Genomic DNA, 22861 nt, shown 5'->3' on the forward strand with positions numbered 1-22861 from the left:
AGCTTCCAGGTGGTTCCGTCGATATAAATGCTTCCTGGAGATCCTGGGCTTGTTTGTGACATACCAAGTCAAATCAAGTAGGTACCTACCTAATGAGATTGTTCTAATTCCAACGAAATGAATAGCTAAATAGATCAATGCATTTTCACGAATAAACAGCTGAACCTATTCTGATGGGCACAGAGATAAAGAGGGTTCTTTTTTATGAGGAAAATACTTGATTCCTACGGAAAAACAGAATGCGGTTTAATTCGCGTCATCGTGATCAACCCAACGCTGCAGCTGGCCTACTACTGAGCACAGTTCTCCTCTCAGAATCAGAAGGGTGTTGGCCATGGTCCACCACGCTGGCCAAGTGCGGTTTGGCAGACCACACCTTTGAGAACATTATGCAGGTTTCCTCACGATGTTTTCCTTCACCATTAAAGCAAGTGATATTTAGGTAATTTCTTAAAACGCACGTAACTCTTTGTACTAAACATAGAGGGCCGTTAAATTTTTAACCGCATTATAGCCGCACCTGCTTTCCCTATGTCAGTATTATTTATTGGAGCCAGGAGCCGCCGCGCCGGTCGGCGGATGCCAGGTGTTACCGGACATAAAACGTGCTACAAGAAGAATGTATGAAAAATATAAATCCTTCGCTTTATAAACGGTAAACTTCCGTTTTTTTGTACGACCTACTTATGTATTTAGATCGTATTTTAGTAGGTACCTCAAAATAGGTATCGGCTCTTTCATAACACATGGTAGCTCTTTCATTGACCTGCTGCTATGAAAGAGCCGATTTCGTTTTTTTTTTTAACTATTTATATAAGAGATTATCAGCGTTGTTATCCTCTTTATTTTCATTTTATAACATTGCCAATTAAAATGATTATAAGAAAACCTAGTTTCATTTGAAAATAATATAATATAAGAGGGGGTTTTTTTATACTATTCAAAACTGGCTCTTTCATCCACACTCTCCCCTACGCTTGATGCGACGGCCTCCTGTTCAGGAGGTCAGTGTTTCGATCCTGGGCACGCACCTCTAACTTTTCGGAGTTATGTGCGTTTAAGCTACTAAATACACAGTAGAATTCTTCTTAACGATCTAAAATAAATGTTTGAGGTTAAAGTACCCTAAGAATGGATCCTTTAGTCCATTAGACAAGAGGTTCTAGGTTTTGCTGTCAATTTTGCCACGTATGACCTAAATACCTGCCAAACAAAAGTGAATAGGCATCTCATCTGGGAAGAGCGCTTTAACTTATACCTCATCATTGTTGTCGACAAGCGCAAGCCCATCTCGCAATAAAAAAGTCATTTCTGTCAGAGTGAACTACTATCTACTATGACTTAAGTGAGTAGTACCTAGTAGAATTTATCCTTTTCAGGAAAGGCAAAGGTCGTAGACTAAACTGACCGATGTGATGATGTTTCATATCTAGATCTCTGCTCCATCAGTCATCCATCTCAATCATGATTAAAGGAAATGATTGATGCAGAACCTCGTATATCTAATGGATCCCTATATAAGTTGATTTGTTTTCAGTAGGCATGTGATCTAAGCAGCGAATGAAAATAATGTTACCTATATCGTTCACCACACAATTCTAACTCTGTGGTTCACCACTTACTAAAATTAAATTCATAAGCGGTAAAAACGGATACCTATTCACTTTGAGAGCTAAAATCAATTTGAAACACGCGTTGTACAGATCACAAACTAGAGCGTTTCAAATTAATAACGTAATTTTTTTCCGTACTTAAGGAAATACAATTTCCTCGCATCCCCTTTTACTGATCCGTTTGAAAATCTCTGCGAAATGGGTTTTTTTTTTCTTTTACAATTTTGAAGTATCTATAATAATTCTGCAAAGTATCCATTTGCAGAATTATGTGTCCATAATAGTATAAGCTTACCTTTTGTACTACTTTTATTTTTGCATAAGGGACATTTTAATTTGTAGTTTCAATTCAGTTTAATTTATACAAAACTTAGAAAATAACTGAGCCTTGCACCTACCTAATTTCATAAGTTTTTTAAGTTTTAATTTTTTGTGCTTTCGTCTTATAGCAAAGGGCATTATCATTCGAAGACTCAAACTGTCCATGCTAAATCCTTATATTTCTCACAGTATAGAAATCCAAAGCTAAAACCAACTAAAAGGAATGCTCAAACGTGCTTTATCAATCTAACGGCGCGAGCGGTGCGTGCCGGCTGGTTGCTTCCACAAAGCATTAGCTATCTAGCTTTTGTGCCCGAGTGCTCTAGATAGCGGCTATGGTGTGCCCTGTATAACCTGGATTGATAAACACCTAGATAATAAGCCGGTTTTTATAAAAATAGGTCAGCGAAAACACCTTTTTGTGAAAAATATCGCAACCCTTTGTGTGTCTTGTGGCCTCTTCAACGGTTATTCTTCGATCACGCCCGTCTTCCATTTCCAAGTTTCTGTAAATAAATAAATAAAAATTATTTTTTATTCAATTTAACTTTTACAAGTACTTTTGAATCGTCAAATGCATGATCTACCTACCACTGTTTCGCAATGCTTTCCTACCTATCTAGTTAAAACCTAATCTAATATTTTTGAGTGTGTTATATTGTAGTGCATATTGTATGCTGCTCGTTGTACCATAATTTTTTTTCTGTTTCGGCGGATTCTAGCGAATTAAGCTTGTTTGTTGTTCCTTGTACTGTTGTACAAACCGCTGATGTCTTTACTAATACTATTATTGTTCGAATACGAAGTAAAGGTAGCAAAAATTATAAATTATTTAAGAATTTTTTGATTGTTATTAAGTAAAACAGCAATGTCAAGAATCTCATTTGCAACACTTCTTATTGTTTTCACGAAAATGAATAGTTCTCACGAAGCGAAAAATATAACAAACATACCTAACCCGAATTATATTTTCACACGCAATCATGATGATTTATTTTCAAATATTTTAATTAAGTAAGTACTTACGTTTACACAATAAAATTGTTCAAGTCAGCGAGATATAAGTACTTTGAACTCCAGAAGAATAAAAGACTACTTTGAGGTACTAAAATATACAAGATGCTACAGATGGCCTATCGCCATACATACTTATTATTTATTACAGGCACATGGTCTACGGGTAAGCTTCATACAAATTAAGCAGTTTTGCAAATTCTAACAAAAAGAACATTCGTGATTGATAAGACACCCGAGGCGTTGCATTGGTTAGCCCCGAACAATCCCTCCATCCAATCCATCTGCAATTATCTCTACGGAACTACGAATGTACGATACTTATACAAGTGTAAATTAAAAATTTATAACACCCCCGACAAGTGAAGGTTACAGTAATAACTAGAAAAGAGCTGATAACTTTCAAACGGCTGAACCGATTTTCTTGGATTATAGCTAAGAACACTCTCGATCAAGCCACCTTTCAGTTCATTAGTTTAGGAGCTACGATGCCACAGGCAGATACACAGACACACAGATACACACGTCAAACTCATAACACCCCTCTTTTTGGGTCGGGGGTTAAAAAGAACGACGCGAGAAGATAGTCTATGAACAAGATTTCACAGAATAACGCGAACGTAAACTTATGTATGGTTACTACGCACAATCTATGAATAAGAGTAAGGACCTATAATATGTACGGAAAAAATTGCTGAAAGGTTAAAAAAGTAAATATTTAAATTCTCTGTTGGAAAAATTGGGAAACTTTGTTTACATACAAACGGAGTAAGTAGGCACAGAATGCAAACAAAGTTAAACGACGCTGAACAGCCGCTCTCATGCACGGATGGCTTTTGCTGTGAAATGTAAATAAATCGAATAACAACGCTCCTACTCGTCATATAATATAGTGTGAAAAAACAAGGTTAGAACAATTAATGTCAAATCGGTGTATTACGTAGTTATTGTAGCTAACTCCAGATAATACGTTGTTACAAAACTATTAGTAGGTATGTTAATGATATATCTTCATAGAGAAGAATTATTTATAGTTACAAATCTTTTTTTCGGACTACATACGGATGCAGACCTTGAAGATTCTTTGCGATACGATAGTGACGGAAAAATCAGGTCAAAATGTTTAATGGGCACACTCTCCAAAATATAAATACTGTAGACTGTAGAGCACCTATACACAGCAACTTTGTTCCAAACTTTGAACTTAGAAGTGACCAGAACGCTTCGTCACCAATGATTCTTACTTTTTATGATTGAATCATCAAAATTATTGATTACCTAAGTGATTTACTATCCTAACAACAATTTAGCACACTATCTTTCAAAATCAGCTGATGACAAAAATATTCTCTCATGCAAAACTAATCGGTTCAAACTCCAAAGAACCAATAATATTAACAGTTCATTGTGTACCTACTCTCTAAATCCATACTAATATTATAAATGCGAAAGTGTGTCTGTCTGTCTGTCTGTCTGCTACGTTTTCACGGCCCAACCACTGAACCGATTTTGATGAATTTTGGTACAGACATGGGCTACATCCCGTGGAAGGACATAGGCTACTTTTTATCCCGGAAAATCAAAGAGTTCCTGCGGGATTTTGAAAAACCGAAATCCACGCGGGCGAAGCCGCGGGCATTCTCTAGTGTCCAATAACATGTATATTAGTAGTGTCACTTTCATAAATGATATAGATTATAGACTGTTAACAGAGTGATTTGAAGAGGAAATCCAAATTGCTCTTTTACCGCTCATGCTTCGCTATGTTTATTCGTGAATGATAACTCAATCCAAGTGCCAACTGTCAAGGCTGGAAGAACAATGGTTGCAAGCGCCGGCTGCGTCAACTACAGTACACAAAATGACAAAGCAAAGTACCGCCAAGGTCGTTACATACGCACTATCATTATTATAATTATTATCATCAACCCATTGTCGGCTCACTACTGAGCACGAGTCTCCTCTTAGAATGAGAAAGGTTTGGCCATACTCCACCACGCTGGACAAGACCATAAATAAATGTAAAAAAAAAATAAGTACGTAATATATTTTTGCCTTCATGAAGTGCATGCCATTAGTCGTAGGCGTCGTCGTTAGGTATACATTTATATAATGTACATAGGTACTAAAATCGTTGGTCGCAAAAAACAATGCTCTTATTTTTAGGAAATAAAAAGCGTCAGAAAGACTGCAATATAATTTCCATGCCCACATTTCCTCCGAAATTCCCATTCATTATGTTGTTGTGTTCATTTTTCAAAGAAAAATGTAGGTCACCTAGGCCCGTCCGAGTCGGCCGGGCCTCGCCTTGTTTACTCCCAACTTTATTATATTAAGTTTTTGCAAGATGCTCAAGACTTTGCCTTCATAATGTCATGTCATAAGTATAAAATCTTCTTAAAGTCTACTTACTGTGTTGGATAGTTTTCTCCAGACTTACGAAAACAACACAATAATATTATGGTCTAAGGTCAATATTATATCCTGGTCTATTATGCTCAGCGATTATGTGTCCGTACGACAACATATCCGTACCTTCTTAAGATGTATGTTTGTGGTTTAAATCCACAACTAAAGCTGAATTAAAAATTTATAACACCCCCGACAAGTGAAAGTTACAGTAATAACTAGAAAAGAGCTGATAACTTTCAAACGGCTGAACCGATTTTCTTGAATTATAGCTCAGAACACTCGCGATCAGCCACCCTTCAAACAAAAACAACTAAATTAAAATCGGTTTATTAGTTTAGGAGCTACGATGCCACAGACAGATACACAGGCGTCTTTATAACACCTCTCTTTTTGGGTCGGGGGTTAATAATTCTTGTATACGTCTTTTTACTTGTTGAGCGTGGTGTCGTACGAGTATAAGTCGGTTTAGTTGTAAAACCGAACCTGGGACCTCCGACTTATACTTATAGTTGCCAGCGTCCACTAAAGCCACCAGAGAGATGTACATACGCATCTAAATCCTTGCGACCTCATTCACGTGAATTTGTTTTTCAAAAAATCCCTTTGGAGTTTCTCAAAATTCTTTCGTAGTGGATGGTCTATGCAAAATTGATTTACTAAAGCCAGGTACTTTGATATGTCAATTATCAGTTTCCCCTTTTATAAATGGAAAAGTGTGTAAAATTATATCTTATAGTTTACCCGGTTTATTAATAGATAGATTACGTTCTCATTCGAAAGTTAATCTCTTAATTACTTACATCATAAATAAAAATTTAATGATCGCCGTCCATCTGAACCTGTTGTTTAGAAGCTAATAACTGTCGTTCCATTCCGATTCTGTTTACAGCATTCCGCAGTGGCCTCATTTCCCAGCTTCGGAAATGATTCGGCTTGCCGCTTACAAACAATACAATGTGCTCTTTTTCCTCTTTTCTAGTCTTTTATTAATTGTTAGTTCTTTTTCCCCATTTACTTTCGTTGTTTTCATCTTATTCTGAACTAAGAGAAAATTGATCGATATTTTTCTATGTGGTTTTTACTGTTTCTTTATTGATCTTATTGATATTATCTATTTCTTTTTTGCTACAATCCATTCAAACACACATCGTATCGTGCGATTAGAGCGTAAAAGTATGCTTATCATATGAATAGAGACGTAGTTAAAATAAATCGTGGGAATTTTAAAAAACCGGACCTTATTCCTTTCTTAAATAATAAAGTAAACTTTTGTCCAAATTTCTGCTGTCTAGGTTCAAGAGTTTGGAGTTGATGTGTCTTCAGAACATTTCTTTTATATTTAGGTATTGATGTTGATAATTGCGTGACAATTTTAAGCGAGTTCATTTCTGTAATTATGTACTTAATTGCGCCGTAAGAGATACTTTTCGTCAACAGTTGCTGCATTGGTCTTGTTTAAGCAAATCATTGATATCGTGTTAGAGTACCTATTTACCTATATTTATTTTTAGTTGAAGATTACGCTCTTTCCGAAGTATGCAAGACATAACCTTACTGATAATATAATCGTACATCATCTTGTATTGATCCCCAGTTATCTCATCGACTGGCAGCAAAGCAAAATCGTCGATAACGTTTCCGTTAAATGCCTCAAATTTCAGATGAATAGTTGCGTTTGAGTGAACATAACGTGTTAAATCGGTTGTGTGTGTTTTAAACTTTATGAATTTGTAATAAAGGTTTTTACAAGAGAGGTCGGAAGTCCAAGATTCCTAATACTCTCGTTCCGATTATCTGGATACTTTTGATACACGGCGTCAATTTTGTGAATGATCAACCGAAGGTCACGGGTTGAACTAATGCCATAATGTATAATATGTTTATACCTAGTTTTCCAGTTATGTCGGAACGCGACAGTGTTAGTGTGAGTGCCGTAGCTGGTAGTATATGCTGCCGCGTGCGTTCCACGATGCAGTGCTTCGGATTCCACGGTAATCAGTTATTACAATAATGCTCTGTGACGTGCACTTGGAATGTTTTTGTTATTTGCAGCTTCATGGAAGCGTCTATTATTTCTGAATTATAGATGTGCTGCAACTGTATTGTCATTGTTGATGGTTTACGGTACTCTCAAGGTGTAATGTAGCGTTATAGTCATTGCTGATGGTTCGTTATCAATTTTAAACCTACAATTTGTTCAACTTCTGCAGTTATGAGTTGTGAGATACTTACATAATTTGTATGACAAACGTGACTAACCTCATTTATAACAAAACTACTAAGTGAGCATCAAGTGAAAATTTTAATCACTTTGCCTGAGTTTACCTAAGTTAGTTAAAACCCTTAAATGAATGCTTTTTTTTAAATAATAAATCTGAGAATTTTCTCGATGTTTAACTATTTTCGTCTACCTATTTATTTTCTAAACCGATTTGATATGCTACAAATCGTTTACCGAATTTAATACCTAACAGTTGAAAACTAATAAAAAATAATACTGATAAGGCAGTGTAAAATGAGGAAAAATTTAAAAAATTGTGCGTGCCTAAAAATTGTGTTGTTCTCTACAGTGGCTAAACAAATGGTCGAAACATGATGACTTTAACTAACAAAACTCAATGATCTCCTTATATAACTTAACAAGAAAGTTAACACTTTTCACTTTAAAGATAAACGAGACCACAAAATACAAAAACCAATCAGAAAGGTAAACGATGCGAAAAATCAATTCAGATTCTTACCAAAATCGCGTTTTACGGAAGATTTAAAAAGTTGTAATGACTAACGGTAACGGTGGTGTGCTAAATTGTATGAGAGTCGAGGCTTGATAGTTGAACACCTGTTATTTGTTGTACACCTGTTATGTGTTGTTAATCGTGAGCCTGAATTATCCCTTACAGACGTGCCAACAAGTCGGCTGCTACCATATTATTTCATCCAATAAATAAGATAATTTATTTTTGGTGAAGTGAGAGTTCAGTCTTCCACTCCAATTTCAATATGGGTACCTCCAAGTTGAGAGTGAATAGGCATCTTCTAAGCAAGCGCGCTCCATCTAAGATTGCATCACCACTTGCCAGCAAGTCTGATTGCAGCCAAACGCTAGTCTATAAAAAACGGATCATTTTGCAAACCAAACTAACTTATACATCTGCAAAAATCGTCATCTATCGCCTGTGACTGTGTTAGGTCTTACCAACTTACTAATGAGCAAAAAGTATTCATGATGATGAAGCTATTGGTTCAGTATCAACGTAAACACCCTATTCACACGTGAACAATGCATCTCTATAATTAAGAAAGACTAAAAATAATATAATAAAGACTAATTGCTTCATTGGACAATTTCTTCGAGCTGATAGGTATACGATATAATTTGTAAGCATTTTTAGAAAAATCAACATCATTGTCGAGTTGGAATCACGTTGGAAGTTGCCATGTCTGTAGGTGGTAAATGGTGTGAAGTGTCGGTGAATGAGGGAAGAAACCGTATCAACTGTGGTATACCGAATACCGATTTAAATGTACGAGAACGCTCGGAGCGAGCGGCACGTGAGATGTGTCCGATAAACTACCGGCTTGCGCTTGCGCACATGCGGCTTAACTTCTTTATAAAAAGCCAGAAATTAGGCAAGTGTACTTTAAGTATATATTTACCGAATTTCGTATTAAATTCTTTTTTTTTTTTTTTTTTTTTTTTCTTTATTTTTTTGGTGGGGTTTTAGTCTAAGAAGACTATGTCACCCCCGTAGGTTCTACAATTAACAATTATAATGCGTACATAAAACATAACAATCAAAAAAAAAAACACAAATCATATATATATTACAACAATATTAACACATTTTAAGAAGCGACCGCACGTCCCTGGCCAGCGGGGCAGCTAATATAGTATTGCACATACCCACGCTGTAGTTGTTTTTAAGGACGCGCGGCCGCTCCGACCCGTTCCGTGCACACTCCATCAAAAGGTGAAAAACGTCGTCCACTTGTGTGTTTCCACATTCAATACAATTTTGTGTGGACGACCTTTTCACCATAAATTTGAATTTATTTGATGGGATGTGCCCGGACCGAAGTCTTAACAGAGTTATAATCTCTGCCCTTTTAAACTTGGACTCTGCGAACCATGGACATCGAGGGAGCTGACACACTATTGTTTTATACCATATGCCTTTAACCCGAGACCTTTCGTCAAAATATTCTTGCCATTCTACTACACATTCCTGTTTAAATTTTATCAAAATTTCATTTGGTAGTGGTATACAGTTATAGGGTATACCATCGCTGATGGCACGTTTGGCTGCCGTGTCTGCTTCCTCGTTGCCCATGATTCCTACGTGGGAGGGTAACCATTGAATTATGACAGTTTTATTATTGTTGTTAATTTTGCATATGGAGTCTAAGATGTCATAGGCTATCGGGTATCCTCGAATATTCGAGGTTAGCCGAGCCAAATGTAGAAGGGCGCTCTTTGAGTCTGATAAAATCACAAACTTATCACCCTCAAGTGACAATATATAAGACAGGCATTCAGATATTGCAATCAGCTCAGTGTGCATAATATTGATATTCGATTCAATTTTGAATTTCATGCTGATTTCTGCCTGAGGGTCAAAGATCGCCGCTCCTGAACCTGCCACATCTTTAGAGCCATCAGTATACAATTTATAAAATGAATTATATCTATCGTAAAGAAGTTTTTCACAATAATTGATCATGTTCAATCTATTAAATTTTCTTTTGGGCCTATTTAATCCCTCTATAGTCGTAGTGATAATCTTTGACAAATCGAAACTACCAATCCATGTAGGGAGACAATGAATTTGAAGTTTTTTAGTGGATTTGATAGAATGTTGTTTTAACTTTTCATGGACTATGATTAGCAACGGTAGTTTTTTGTTTCTCCAATATACATTATTACACATGTCATTAAGTGACTTTAAAACTTCTATAGTGATGTTATTTTCAAAAGATCTAGACTTCAGCCAGAACTTACCCGCCAAATATTTTCGACGGATAGGTAAAGGCTGAAGACATAATTCACTCTGCATGACATGGATTGGTGTGGACTTGATGAAGCCTCCAATGACTCGCATAGCCTGATTCTGTACTTTTTCTAGTTTGCTCAAATGACTATTAATACTATTATCGTATAAAAAACTTCCATAATCAAGTCTACTTCGTATAACTGATATAAACAGCCGCCTAAGGTGTTTCGGATGAACCCCCCATTTACTGCCAGCTAAAACTTTGAAAATATTTAAGAATTTGAGCGTTTTATCTCTTGTCTCGTTTATATGTCTACCCCATTTTAAACTCCTGTCAAGCCACATTCCCAGATATTTGACACTGTCAACTTGTTGAATATCATGATCATGACTGACTAAATTTACATTAAGTTCAGATCTTCGTTTGCCCTTGCTAAAAATACACAGTTTTGTTTTTTTATGAGAGATGTTGAGGCCAAGTTCTTCTATAAATTTAGAAAAGTAATTTAACACTGATTGTATATTATTTATCGCTAGGTCAACATTCTTGTTAGAACTATAAATGACAAAATCGTCAGCATATTGAGAGATGTATACATTTTGTATGGATAGGCAAATTTTACTAGTAGCTAGGTTAAATAATAATGGGGACAGCGGGTCACCTTGTGCTAGTCCTAAAGCAGTAGTACGGCAAACTTTTAAGTCATTACTTAAATAAATATTCAATTCCCTTTCTCGTAAATATTCCCACAAGTATTTACATATAATTGAACCTACCCCGTGGTTATCTACTATATTCAACAAACTGGTTACATTAACATTATTATAAGCATTGTCAATATCAACAAAACAACCTGCTGTAGGCATTCCCTTCGTAAAACCTATTTGAATGCGAGTTATCAATCTAACTAAATTGTCATAACTTGACCGAGATCTTCTAAATCCTATAGTCTCCTGAGAGAAATGATCATTTTTTTCTAAAAACCAATCTAATCTACGAGTAAGAATGGTATGCAGACTTTTGCAGACACAAGATATTAATGCAATAGGTCTAAAGCCAGCTGCTGATCTATTATCTCGACCAGGTTTCGGCACAGGAACAATTTTAACTTTTCTCCATTGTATTGGTACAAAACTTTGAGTCAAGAAGCGATTGTAAAGACTAACAAGTATCTTTTTCCCTGCGTCTGGTAAATTGAATATCATAGAATATGAGATTAAATCTACCCCCGGCGCTGTGTCTGAGCGTTTTAAACTGTTATGTAATTCATGTGCCGAAATTGGTGACCTTAATTTAGGGTTATTAGATTTAAATATTGGCATGTCTGGAACTACAAAGTCTGGAGCCAAGGAGCATAATAAATTATTGGATGTCTCACTGTCAATGGTGGGCGTCATTGTTTTATATCCTTTGAACCACTTCATACGCATCCACATTTCGTTAGTGGTAGATACTTCATCTATACTATCACAAAAACGTTGCCACGATTTAAATTTACCATTTCTAATCGCTCGTTGAGAAGACCTGATTTTTTCTTGTAGGTTACGTAAATTCTCTGGAGTTGGGTTTCTTCTGAATGTCGCTAAGGCCATTCTTCTCTGTGCTATTGACCGTGAGATAAGTGGTGTCCAATATGGTTTTGGCTTAAATTTTTCAGATCGTAATGGGTTCTCTGGGATCACACTGTAAGGAATAGCCACTTCCGCTGCCAAGTTTATAATATTTATAAAATCATCGTAAGCATTTTGATTATCTAAAGGAAGATGGAAATCAGCAAGTTTTTGTTCTATAGTATTTTTATAAGTTGTCCAATCAGCTTTTTTAAAATTTCTATTCTTTTTGATGTGAGATGATTGATTTATTATGTCTAATTTCATTTTCACAATTAGGTGGTCACTTCCAAGATTTTCGCTAAGTACCTTCCAATTAAATTTGATTGCAATATCCTCCGATACGAATGATATATCGGGGGATGTTCTCTGGGTTGACCCGTTCACAAGCTTAATACGTGTATAATTTCCATCGTTAAGAGATACAAAGTTATGTTCTAATGTCGAGTCAAATATCTGATTACCCCTAGTATCTGTTTTGCTTGACCAGTTACTATGGTGCCCATTAAAATCTCCTGCAATAATTGTTTTGTGTGTAAATTTTGAAAAAATTTCATCCCAATCTTGAAGAGTTGTATTGATCGACGGTGGGCAATATATGGACACTACATTCTCGACCTCTTCACAGTTAAAAATTTTGATAGCTAGTATTTCTATACTTGTATTAGAAATGGTACAATATTGTTGCTGAACTTTTAGTGACCTATGTGTCAAAATAGCTACTCCTCCAAAACCATCAGTGCGATCAGACCTAAAAATATTATAGCCGCTAATGTGGAGATTTTTTTCTAAGCTAAGCCAAGTTTCACTTATAATAGCAACATGAATTTTTTCCTGATTTAGCAATAAATCGAATTCCGTCAGTTTGGGGTGGAGGCTTTGCGCGTTCCACTGGATCACATTTAAAGAATGCTTAGTGTTGCTAGGGGCCATTAAGGTTGAAGAACTTAAAACCCGGCCAATCTGCGAGATATTTTACAACCATAGATACAATCCCACTGTATAAAATCTTCCAGCAAGTTTTTATTTTTTCCTCCCATGTCAGATTTCTTTCAAGAATTTTCTCTTTCAATTTTTTGAGCAATGCTTTCCAAGTAATATCTTCTTTCTTCTCAGTTGTTTCCCCTTGATTAGAATGTTCCTCTTCCTGTTCATTTGTTTCCATTCTTTCACTTGTCTCAGACTCTTCATCCCAGTTAATGTCTTCAAAAATACTTCTTTGTTCTTTTTTCTTCTTCTTTTTTTCCTTTGAACCTGTTTTCTTGGTTGCTTCAGCATAAGATTTTTTTCCCGCAGAAGGGTCGGATTGACCTGATTCATCTTGATATTCTTTGTTAGGCTTCGGAAAGTCTTCTTCAATAAATACAGGCTCCGGTTTTGGTGGGGGACTTGGAGGAACATATAAAGTTATCGCTTTTTTATATGAAACACCAAACTCAATCATCAGTTCTCGGATCCGTTTCTCTTTACACCGTATTGGACAAATTCTGGCCATGGCCATGTGTTTTCCTCCACAATTGTTACATTTGAATGTGGTTTTCGTACAGTTTGGATGGTTATCTCCACATTTTGGGCAAACGATTTTATAAGAAGGACAGATTTTGGTAGAATGGCCGAATCTCCAGCAACGTGAGCACTGTGTCACAGGATACATGTATGGGGACACTTCTGCTATGGTATCAAAAATTTTCACGTGAGGCGGTAAACTGGATCCTTTGAAACATATTCTCATTTTTTCGCAAATTTCCCATTTTCCATCAGATCTATTTCTGCGTTTTAATCTTTTTATTCCAAGTATTTGAATGTTACAACTAAGACTTTCTAAAATTTCTTCATCCGTATACTCCAAATCTATGTCTTTTATTACTCCATATGTGTGTGTCATTTCCATAGTTTTATACATCTTATATCCCATTTCTTGAAATGTTTTTGAGTTAATAAACTCCTCTGCACTGTCCTCATTATTAAATTGTATCAGAACTTTGTATGAGTTTATATATTTGATCCGAGTCACATGCTGAATCTTCGCAGTTTGCAATAATTTTGCCAATTTGAACTGTTTTGGAAGTTGTTCAGAACCTGTCATGCATATTTCGTATCTGTCCTCTGGTATTGGTTCGCCTGCTTCGGCTCGAGCAAAACGTTTACCTTTCCTTCCCACAGTCGTCCACATTTCTTCTTTATCCCCCTCTCGATTTCTTTTGTACGGTCTTTTATCAGTATTGGTTGCTGTCATATCCACGTTCTCCTCTACGTTCATTGAACATCCTACCGCACTCGACTCCAATGAACACTCCGATTCGTCGGACTCATCCGGGTCATTATTATTCATTGTCACCCTACTCACTATCAGGCACACTGTTCACCGCGCAAATACGCATGAGTGCAGCGACGCTGTGAAACCGGTTTAGCGATCGCACAATATACGCGTCCAGTTACATCAAGCGCCAGTGCGCGACTCCGTATTAAATTCTTAACTTATATCCAGTGTAAAGCGATACAAATACATCGTTAACATTGATAACAGTGTCGAAATTACAAGGGTATCGTCTGGTTTTCGAAAATTTGAATTTTTAGTGTACGCTTTATGTTGAAAGCTTTGGATAAGTACCTAACAGGATAAGTGTTTTGATCTTAGTTTTGGATATTTGGATTTGTTTTCGATGAGCTGGTAATGTAATGAATAACGTTATCATTAACGTACGTTTTTTTGTTGCATATTTTGATCAAATTATTTTTTACAGTAAAACGTTTATCAATTGATCAATTTCATACTTGATTAGTAACTTTTTCAAGATTTTTGTTCAAAATAAAATGCAAAACCTAATACCATGCTAATAATAATAATAATAAATAATAATAATATATCTACCACAGTTACGCTTTAACACATATCTCGTCATTTCTACTTGAAATATTTTACCGTTTTTCTTTTTACCTTGTTTCGATAATCTTGTATGGAAATCCTTTCATAAATCAATAAAATCTAGATTTTTGACCTAAAAAAGACGTGAATGACCTCTTGAGTGTCCATGATTTTTCATTGTAACTCCCACATATCATTGCCGTAACCATTTTCTTCCTTTGAGTAAAACTACGAATTTATAATCTTACCTTATGAACTAAAATTGTGAGACTAAATAAAATGATATCATATTATGTAGTGCCCGCGGAAAATGTTTTGATTTTTAGTTTAAATTCTGTTAATCCATATAATATTTACTTAAATTTTATATACAAGATAATTTGTAAGTTATGGTTAGAGCAAAAGAAATACTAACTAGCCCAATACATATTTTATTTAGGTTAGATTGTAGAGATTCCTCATACATCAATGTTGCATTGATTATTTATTATTGTTATTGGTACTCAGTAATAGGAAAACCAAATATATAGGAACTTCAAAGATTGTTATATAATAGAACTTAGAAGCGATCTTTGATAGAAACTGTAAAAAAGCAATATCGTAAAAGATGTAAGTCATAAAACAGTAACAATGATCCTCGATACAGAAAATTGCCTCGGCGCAATAAACATCGAGCAATTCGCTCGGAAATTATGTCGCCGGAGATATTTATTGAGCTCATTACACTGAATCACCGAGATCATAACGCATTTGATCTTTGTTTTATGTATGTACTTTTTATTTGATGCTTTGATAGGTATACGTTGGACCTTGAACCTGCGTAGTGGGTAAATTGTCGATCTATTTGATGGTACGAAGTAAGGCGGAGGGGTTTGTCGCCTTACATTGGCGATCCAATCTTTCGCTTTAAAAGATATACAAAAGAATAATCCAATACAACCATACACCTGTATGCAGAAATATCCCCGCTATATTTTGTCCAGACTGTTTTTTTACGTGATGCCAATGAATGATGTAAAATATCAAATTATTTTTTACCCTCATTTAATGTGCCTAACTACCAAATGACACACCGTGCGGACGGTGACAATCTGGTATGACCACGAGGCAATCCTTCCTTCAGCCGAGTTTCCTCACTTTTGACATGGGGCTATTCAAAGGTCGGATAAGCAAAATCCTTAACAATCCAATCCGCACTGCCAATTTCTCTGCTCTGCAAATATCTGTTTATTCTATCAGTAATCGGTGGTAATCACTTAAGAAAAATTGCACCGCCTGCTTGATTACTTTTTTTGATATTCATATTAAACATAGTAGAAGTATGGACGCACTTACAGAGGTTTGCATATTATTGCTGTGAAAATCCTCCTGTTAATATTTGGTGTTAATGAACTCTAAATAATAACTAAATGATTCATCAAAACTCGTTTCTTTATTGATTTTTTTGGATGCTTTGTTAATTTCCGTGGGTATTGGATAAATTAATTAAACAACTGCTCCTTTTCCCACGGTATCTTATATTTTAGTTTTATTATCTAAGCACACCTTTTTATCTTCGACGTCGACCGCTTTGTTACTTTGATCTTTGAAATCAGTAAGATCAGCCTTTAGGTACCCACATGGATAAACGCCTAAGTCCTTGCCTTTCTTTTTTTATCAGACCTAATTAAATTTCATATTTATCTCCTCGTTTTTTTATACGCAACACTAGAATATGACATGCCCATCCGACTTCCGTTTTCTCCGCTAGCTAGGTACCTATACACTATAATGCAGTAACTTCAAAAGAAGAATTAATAGGGACCCAGGTAGGCCCTTCACTTTAGGCTGCATTATCACCTGCTATTTAATGTGAGTGCAGTCAAGCGCAAGCATGTTAAGTATATCTATTTTTTTTTAAATGCGAAAATAATGTCTCGATTTTAGACACAAATTCAATTCTTCGTGATACAGCAGCATCAACTAAGCCTGTTATTCTTTTTACTCAAGTGTAACAGAAGGAGGATAGTGTTTCATCTACTCTACTTTTTGCAATATCCTAAATATTCAAACAAATCGCCGGAGACTGCATTAATTGAGAATGCATAAGTAACTAACTATCTGCAAGATAGGCACGATCTCACCTACTGGGATGTATTAAATTTTAGAGAACAGGGAAGAGCTGACGTCATTTACCTGTACTCTGGCTCTGTGAATTGTATCAGTTGAATGAAGCCTCGCATCCGGTCCGAGTTCCGATTTTGACGTCGCTCGCCTAGATGCGCGATCTAACGCTTTTCATCGCCAATGGAAACTAGATATAAAGTGGCAGTGATTTCGCTGAAACTGTTGTTTTTAGCGTAGACCCCTGTGAATTTTTTCTAATTCATTTTACCTATCTAGTATCTACCTATTATTTTAGTAACTTAGTAAATATGTAATTGATTTATAGGCCTGATACCTGACTTTTTCTGACTTTAAGAGGATCATTGTCAACGATCCCCCGTCGATTTCCTACGTATGATATTATTGTTCTCATCTCTATCTGCCCTGGTTCGTGTATTCTCGGTTCCTAGATCGGTGCATTTGTGATAACCAATTCTAATTGCTGTGATTGGCTGAATTTACCATGTTCTTGCTGCGACAGTGAGTTTGAGCCACTAGCGGAACAATGTTAGCCGGTCAGAAATGATTGCAATTAGTCAACCTGTATGACGTCCGTGTTCTGTTTTTGATTACAAAAAAGAAAAAATTGTTGTTGCAATCATCAATTTTAGCAAATAGTGAAAGAGAGTCGACCAATCAGAGGTCACAACTACCGTCACACTTTCTGTGAAACTATGGCAGTAGGCATACCGAGTAATGAAAACAATTTTTCATTCTGTAATGTCATGTGGCAAGTAGGGTTGCCACCTGCCTCTTTTTGATTTACAGGCTACCACCATCAAAAATACGGGGTTTAGATTTGAAGAAATTTAAAAATTTGAAGTATTTGAAGAAATAGGCGGTGGTTCTCTCTGAAATGCATGGAAAGCCTATTTAGATATTTCAGTTTATTTGTAAGTTTTGTATTTTTTCTCTGTATGTTGCCGTGTCTTGATTGGTGAACTGTGTTTGCAATGTGATTTTAAATAAAAGATTTATTTATTTAAATAGCTTTTAAAAACTCTAGTTTTGTAAAGCAAAATGTTATACATTTCATGCATACAATCTTTGCATTTTAACTTAAATTTACATTTAACTTGTAATTCCACCTTCACAGTATCAATACTATGGCCGTAGCCAGGAATCGATTTCGGGAGAGGTTTTATCAGGGCCGGAACTGAATCCTGTCATGAGGAAAAAAACATTCGCTCAACTTTATGGGCTAATTACCTGGTTAGTGGAATTTCGCCTTTCAATTTGACAGTGAGATAAAATACAACAATAAAAAAGCGCGAGCGGAGTGAGCGTAAGTGTTTTTGGTTCAATTACAGAAAGAATTAAAGTGAAAGGGAAACGAGTTTAGCCATAGCAAGATTTTATTTTTAAAGCTCCCTATCCATACTAATATTACAAATACGACAGTATATCTATTTGCCTATCTATTTGTTACCCTTTCACGGCCCATCTTCTTTACCAAAATTTTGGTACTTACTATTCAGAGGTAACTTGCATCCCAGACATAAACTTTTTAGCCCGGAAAATCCCCCACGGAATTTTTAAAACTCTAAATTCATGCAAACGAAATTGCGGGGCTTACACCAAGTAATACAAATTCAAAGCGCGAGTGAAGTGAGCGCGAAATGTTTGATATATTTCCGAAAAAAAATTGGTAAGCAAATGCAAGAAATAGTGTAAGTATTATTTTAGGCTTAGGTTTTTGACGGCTTCCCAGGCGCAGTCGCCATTTCTAAATTTCTGGTCTGGTGGGAGGCTTCGGTCATGGCTAGTTATATGGTTAGTATGGCCCTAACGGCCAAGAAATTAGACTGCATCATCACTTACCACTAGAAAAGATTAAAGTCACGGGCTAACTTGTATAAAAAAAGGCTAACATCCTCAAACCAAGCCCCGCCGCCTTGGCTACGACCATGATCAATATCGAGTGGGTTTCGGCTACGCATTGCCGCAAAAGGAAAATATTCTTTCTACTGGACATAACGTCAGTGTTCGGTTTCGCCAGCCAAGTGCGAGTCAGACTCACGCACCGAGGGTTCCGATTCGGGTATTTTTTTCGACATTTTACACGAGAAATCAAAAACTGTTATGCATTAAAAAAATATGCATAAAAATAAATAAAAATCTGTTTTAGAATGAACAGGTAAAGCCCTTTCATATGATAACCCACTTGATATATGTAGTTATCTTACTTTGAAAATTGAAAATACTAATATTTGTTCATGAACACATGACAGACGGATAGAAGGACAGATGGACAGACGGACAGACGGAAAGACAGACAGACTGATAGACAACGAAGTGATCCTATAAGAGTTTTTTTTGCTTTTGAGTTACGGAACCCTAAAAATATTTAGTTTTATTTGCCCCGTATTTTATTTTCATAATTACCGGTTTCTCTATCCTGACATACGGGGTAACCAGTAAAATACGGGGCCTCTGGCAACCCTATTCGGAAAACACTGTCACATTCAAGTTAATGTCAAATATTTTGTTTTCAATTACAGAAAGCTGCATCAATCATTATTACAATATTTTCTTTGTTGTGATTGGCTGAATTTTTGAGTTTCAGCCAATAAACAGACTGTTTGCCAATTAAACGTCATAACAATATAAATGCCAGAAAGTTTAACCAAATAAAACAAACTTAATGAGAACCTAGTGAGAATGCAAACGGCACACAATTTATAATACATATTATGTTAGTCGTATATAATAGATATTATAGTAGTCGTTCACTTTGGTAATAGTCAGATTGTCATCAGTAAAATTGATATTGGTCGATGTATCGTAAATTATTGTTTCGGTGACAAATATTTTTATTATCTATTTATCTTTGAACAGAATGGAATAGAATGAAATGGAATGGAATACAATGATAAATTTTTATTCCTGTAAACTTTTAGGTAAACTTCAAAGTGTTTTTGGATGGTCAGAAAAATTTACCACTGGTTCGGAATGCCGTTCCTACGTTTTCTAGGGTTTCGTACCTCAAAATGAAAAACGGAACTCTTATAGGATCACTTTGTTGTCTATCTCTCTGTCTGTCGTGTGTGTCAAGAAAACCTCTAGGGTACTTCCCGTTGACTCAAAACCATGAAATTTGGCAGGTAACCTAACTGCGTAATTTTGGGTAGTTTTTTTAATCGATAAAGAAAGTTTGCGACATTGTTCAATAAAAAATTTGGATTCCAACTCCTCAATCCTGATGTTGCAGGGGACCTGACTACTAAAGCTAATGGGATTTAAAAAGTGTCGATTATTAATTGATATTGAAGGTATCTATACCAAGTAAACACTTTGTCGTTGACCTCAACCCTGATGCTGTAAGAAATTGCATTCCTAAATCCTGGTGATCCCTCGGGATTTGAAAAGGATAATCCGTTTAAATATTCTTACGTGATACAGAAACAAGTTGCATCCCGGGGACGGGCTATTACGGAGAGGCAACTTTTGTTCTGGGAAATGAAAGGATCGGGATTTTTAAAAACCTAAATCCACGCGAGCGAAGCTGCGGGCATTAGCTAGTTGTAAATATGTTTAGAAGCTACTATAAGATAATAGATAAGGTACTTATTTCCTTATATTTTTAATGTATGGCAGCGCGCGGTTTTAAATTATAAATTGCACGTCCTGTCCTTTTCTGTAATACATTTTTTTCTCAATATCTACCGCTTTATCTCATAGCAAGAGTCCGTAAGACATAATACAGTGAAAATAGGCAAAATATACAATTTTTGCAGTTTCCACGTCAGTACCTGTCGAATTTTTCTAACAGTGTAAGCAGCAGAGCTGAGTTTACCATCAAGTGTTGATATGTGGGTGTTCCATAGAAGCTTTGCATCTAACATTATACCGAGAAACACGGGGTTCTCCTTTATTTTCAACATATGATTATTTATCAATGAATTTATGTCATTTAAGGTCCTGGTATTGGGCAGTGTGAATTCAACACACTTAGATTTCTTTGCATTTGGAAGTAAATTGTTAGCAATAAATCAGAGAGTGACCTGTGATATGGCATTACATATAGTATACATTGTCAAAAATTATAATATTAAAGCTGTGCGTATTGCGTGAGGAATAGGTTGCAAGAGAGTTGCAACTTGCAGGGTTTGATGCATACGCTATTGCCAGCAAACATGAGACATATTTTTATCTACAGGCAACGTCTGAGTAGGTAACGCATACGTCTAACGCAAGTTGAAATGTATTTAGTTAGACCTATCGACAAGTTTGGAGTCGGGTGCAGTCTAAATGTGGCCCGTGTGTTTAGACTGTCCGTTTCTGTCAGTTTCACGTGTCGTCCCCCGCACTTCACCACCCCGCTTGCACAAATCGAGACAGCACGAAATTTTCAAGATTTCTGAGTGTAATTTCTGGTTTTCGTAGTTCCCACATAATTATAACAATATAAAATATATAACGATAATTTTTTTACTACATAATATTCATTAAATTTTCTAGGTCTGTGGTTTTTCCAAATTTCATTAAATTGCTTCGTTGTCTAGAAAAACGAGCACAAAGTTGGGCCTTTTTTTAAAGAAAAATACAAATCTTTGAGCCCCTGTAATTTTAAAACTACATATTTTTAGAAAAATCTAAAACACCACAGACACAGATATTAGTTTCTAGACTATGTCTGCAAAATTTCATGGACTTTGGTTGCTTAATATTCAAATGAAATGGGAACTACGATTGTATGGAGTAAGTGACGGAGAGAGCTCTGTTAATTATATTCGATGGGGTAGATAGTCCTGCCATGAATTGTAATATTCTAGTTTTCGTCGACAGTACCCACTGACTGCCAATTTTATCCAAGGCCTCTAAAAGTTTTAAATCTAACTGTTTCACTTCGCATATTTCTTGAACATAATGTAACTAATGTTTATTATTTTTAAATACTATGTAGTATGCTTTAGAAAGTAAGTAATCGGATTGTATAGTGTCTGAGTCGTGTTCACTGAAGCAATTATGGTACGCCTAAGTATAGAACAGAACATAGATAGCCTTAGTAGAACCATGCAAGTTCTAAATATGGCTTCTAGTTCCTATATAGCTATGGGGTTGTGTGGGCTCGACGGGAAATTGAATCTTTTGTTACTAGACGCTCGACTCGGGCCAATGGACATGTAGGTATGCCTGATGGGCTATCGATTTTGTATGTGGTATATGTATAATGTTAGTGTTGATGGTACACTTAAGATTACCCGGCTTAACCTTGGGCTTAACTTAACTGTCTTCACGCTTTATAAAAATACTCTAGGATTAAGATAGGCAAGACTGCGTGGAGTCGGCATAATGGACTGAATTATAATAGTTGTTGTAGTTCTCCTATTCGGAATTTCGGGGGTTCGATTCCGGGCACGCACCTCTAACTCTTCGGAGTTATGTTGGTTTTAAGCAATTATATAGGCATCACTTTCTTTATCGGCGAAGGAAAAAAGGAAGGGAAAAGATCTCCATAATGCTCTGAAAGGTGTGACCATTATGGAGAAGTCTACCAATCCGCACCTGGCCAGTATGGTGAACTTAGGCCAAACCTTACTCATTCTGGGAGGAGACCCATGGTCAGTAGTGGGCCGGTGATGGGTTGATTGTGATGATGATGAAAATGTTAGTCTTGATGGTACACTTAAGATTACCAGGCTTAACTGACTTCACGCTTTATTTAAACACTCTAGGATCAGGATAGACAAGACTGCGTGGAGTGAGCGTAATGGACTGAATTTGACCTGATAAAGCATAATATAATAAATAGAGCTCTTGTAATTTATCGCGGTTGTCCAAACTATACTAATAAATAATTAACAAACCATTGGGTTTAGGATGATGTTAAGTTTAGGCGGATAAAAGATGAAATCAATATAATCAATTAAGGCATTTTGAACATA

The 22861-nt window shown here is 36.0% G+C and overlaps 1 protein-coding gene across 7 annotated transcripts in view; it reads left to right on the top strand.

Annotated features, from left to right (window-relative positions):
• The window catches only part of LOC123874877 (guanine nucleotide exchange factor DBS-like), a 125383-nt gene that overhangs the window by 25981 nt on the left and 76541 nt on the right, over positions 1-22861 (top strand). The window contains exon 1 of one of the 7 annotated variants that reach the window (XM_045920433.1): positions 8893-8990. The exons of the other annotated variants lie outside the window; for them this stretch is intronic. Within the exon in view, the coding sequence (XP_045776389.1) occupies positions 8918-8990 (73 nt within the window). The 5' untranslated portion in view covers positions 8893-8917. Of the gene's footprint in view, positions 1-8892; positions 8991-22861 lie in introns of those variants that run through there. 7 annotated transcript variants of the gene reach the window in all.

The sequence above is a fragment of the Maniola jurtina genome, chromosome 2 (genome assembly GCF_905333055.1).
Source record: "Maniola jurtina chromosome 2, ilManJurt1.1, whole genome shotgun sequence".
Taxonomy (NCBI): domain Eukaryota; kingdom Metazoa; phylum Arthropoda; class Insecta; order Lepidoptera; family Nymphalidae; genus Maniola; species Maniola jurtina.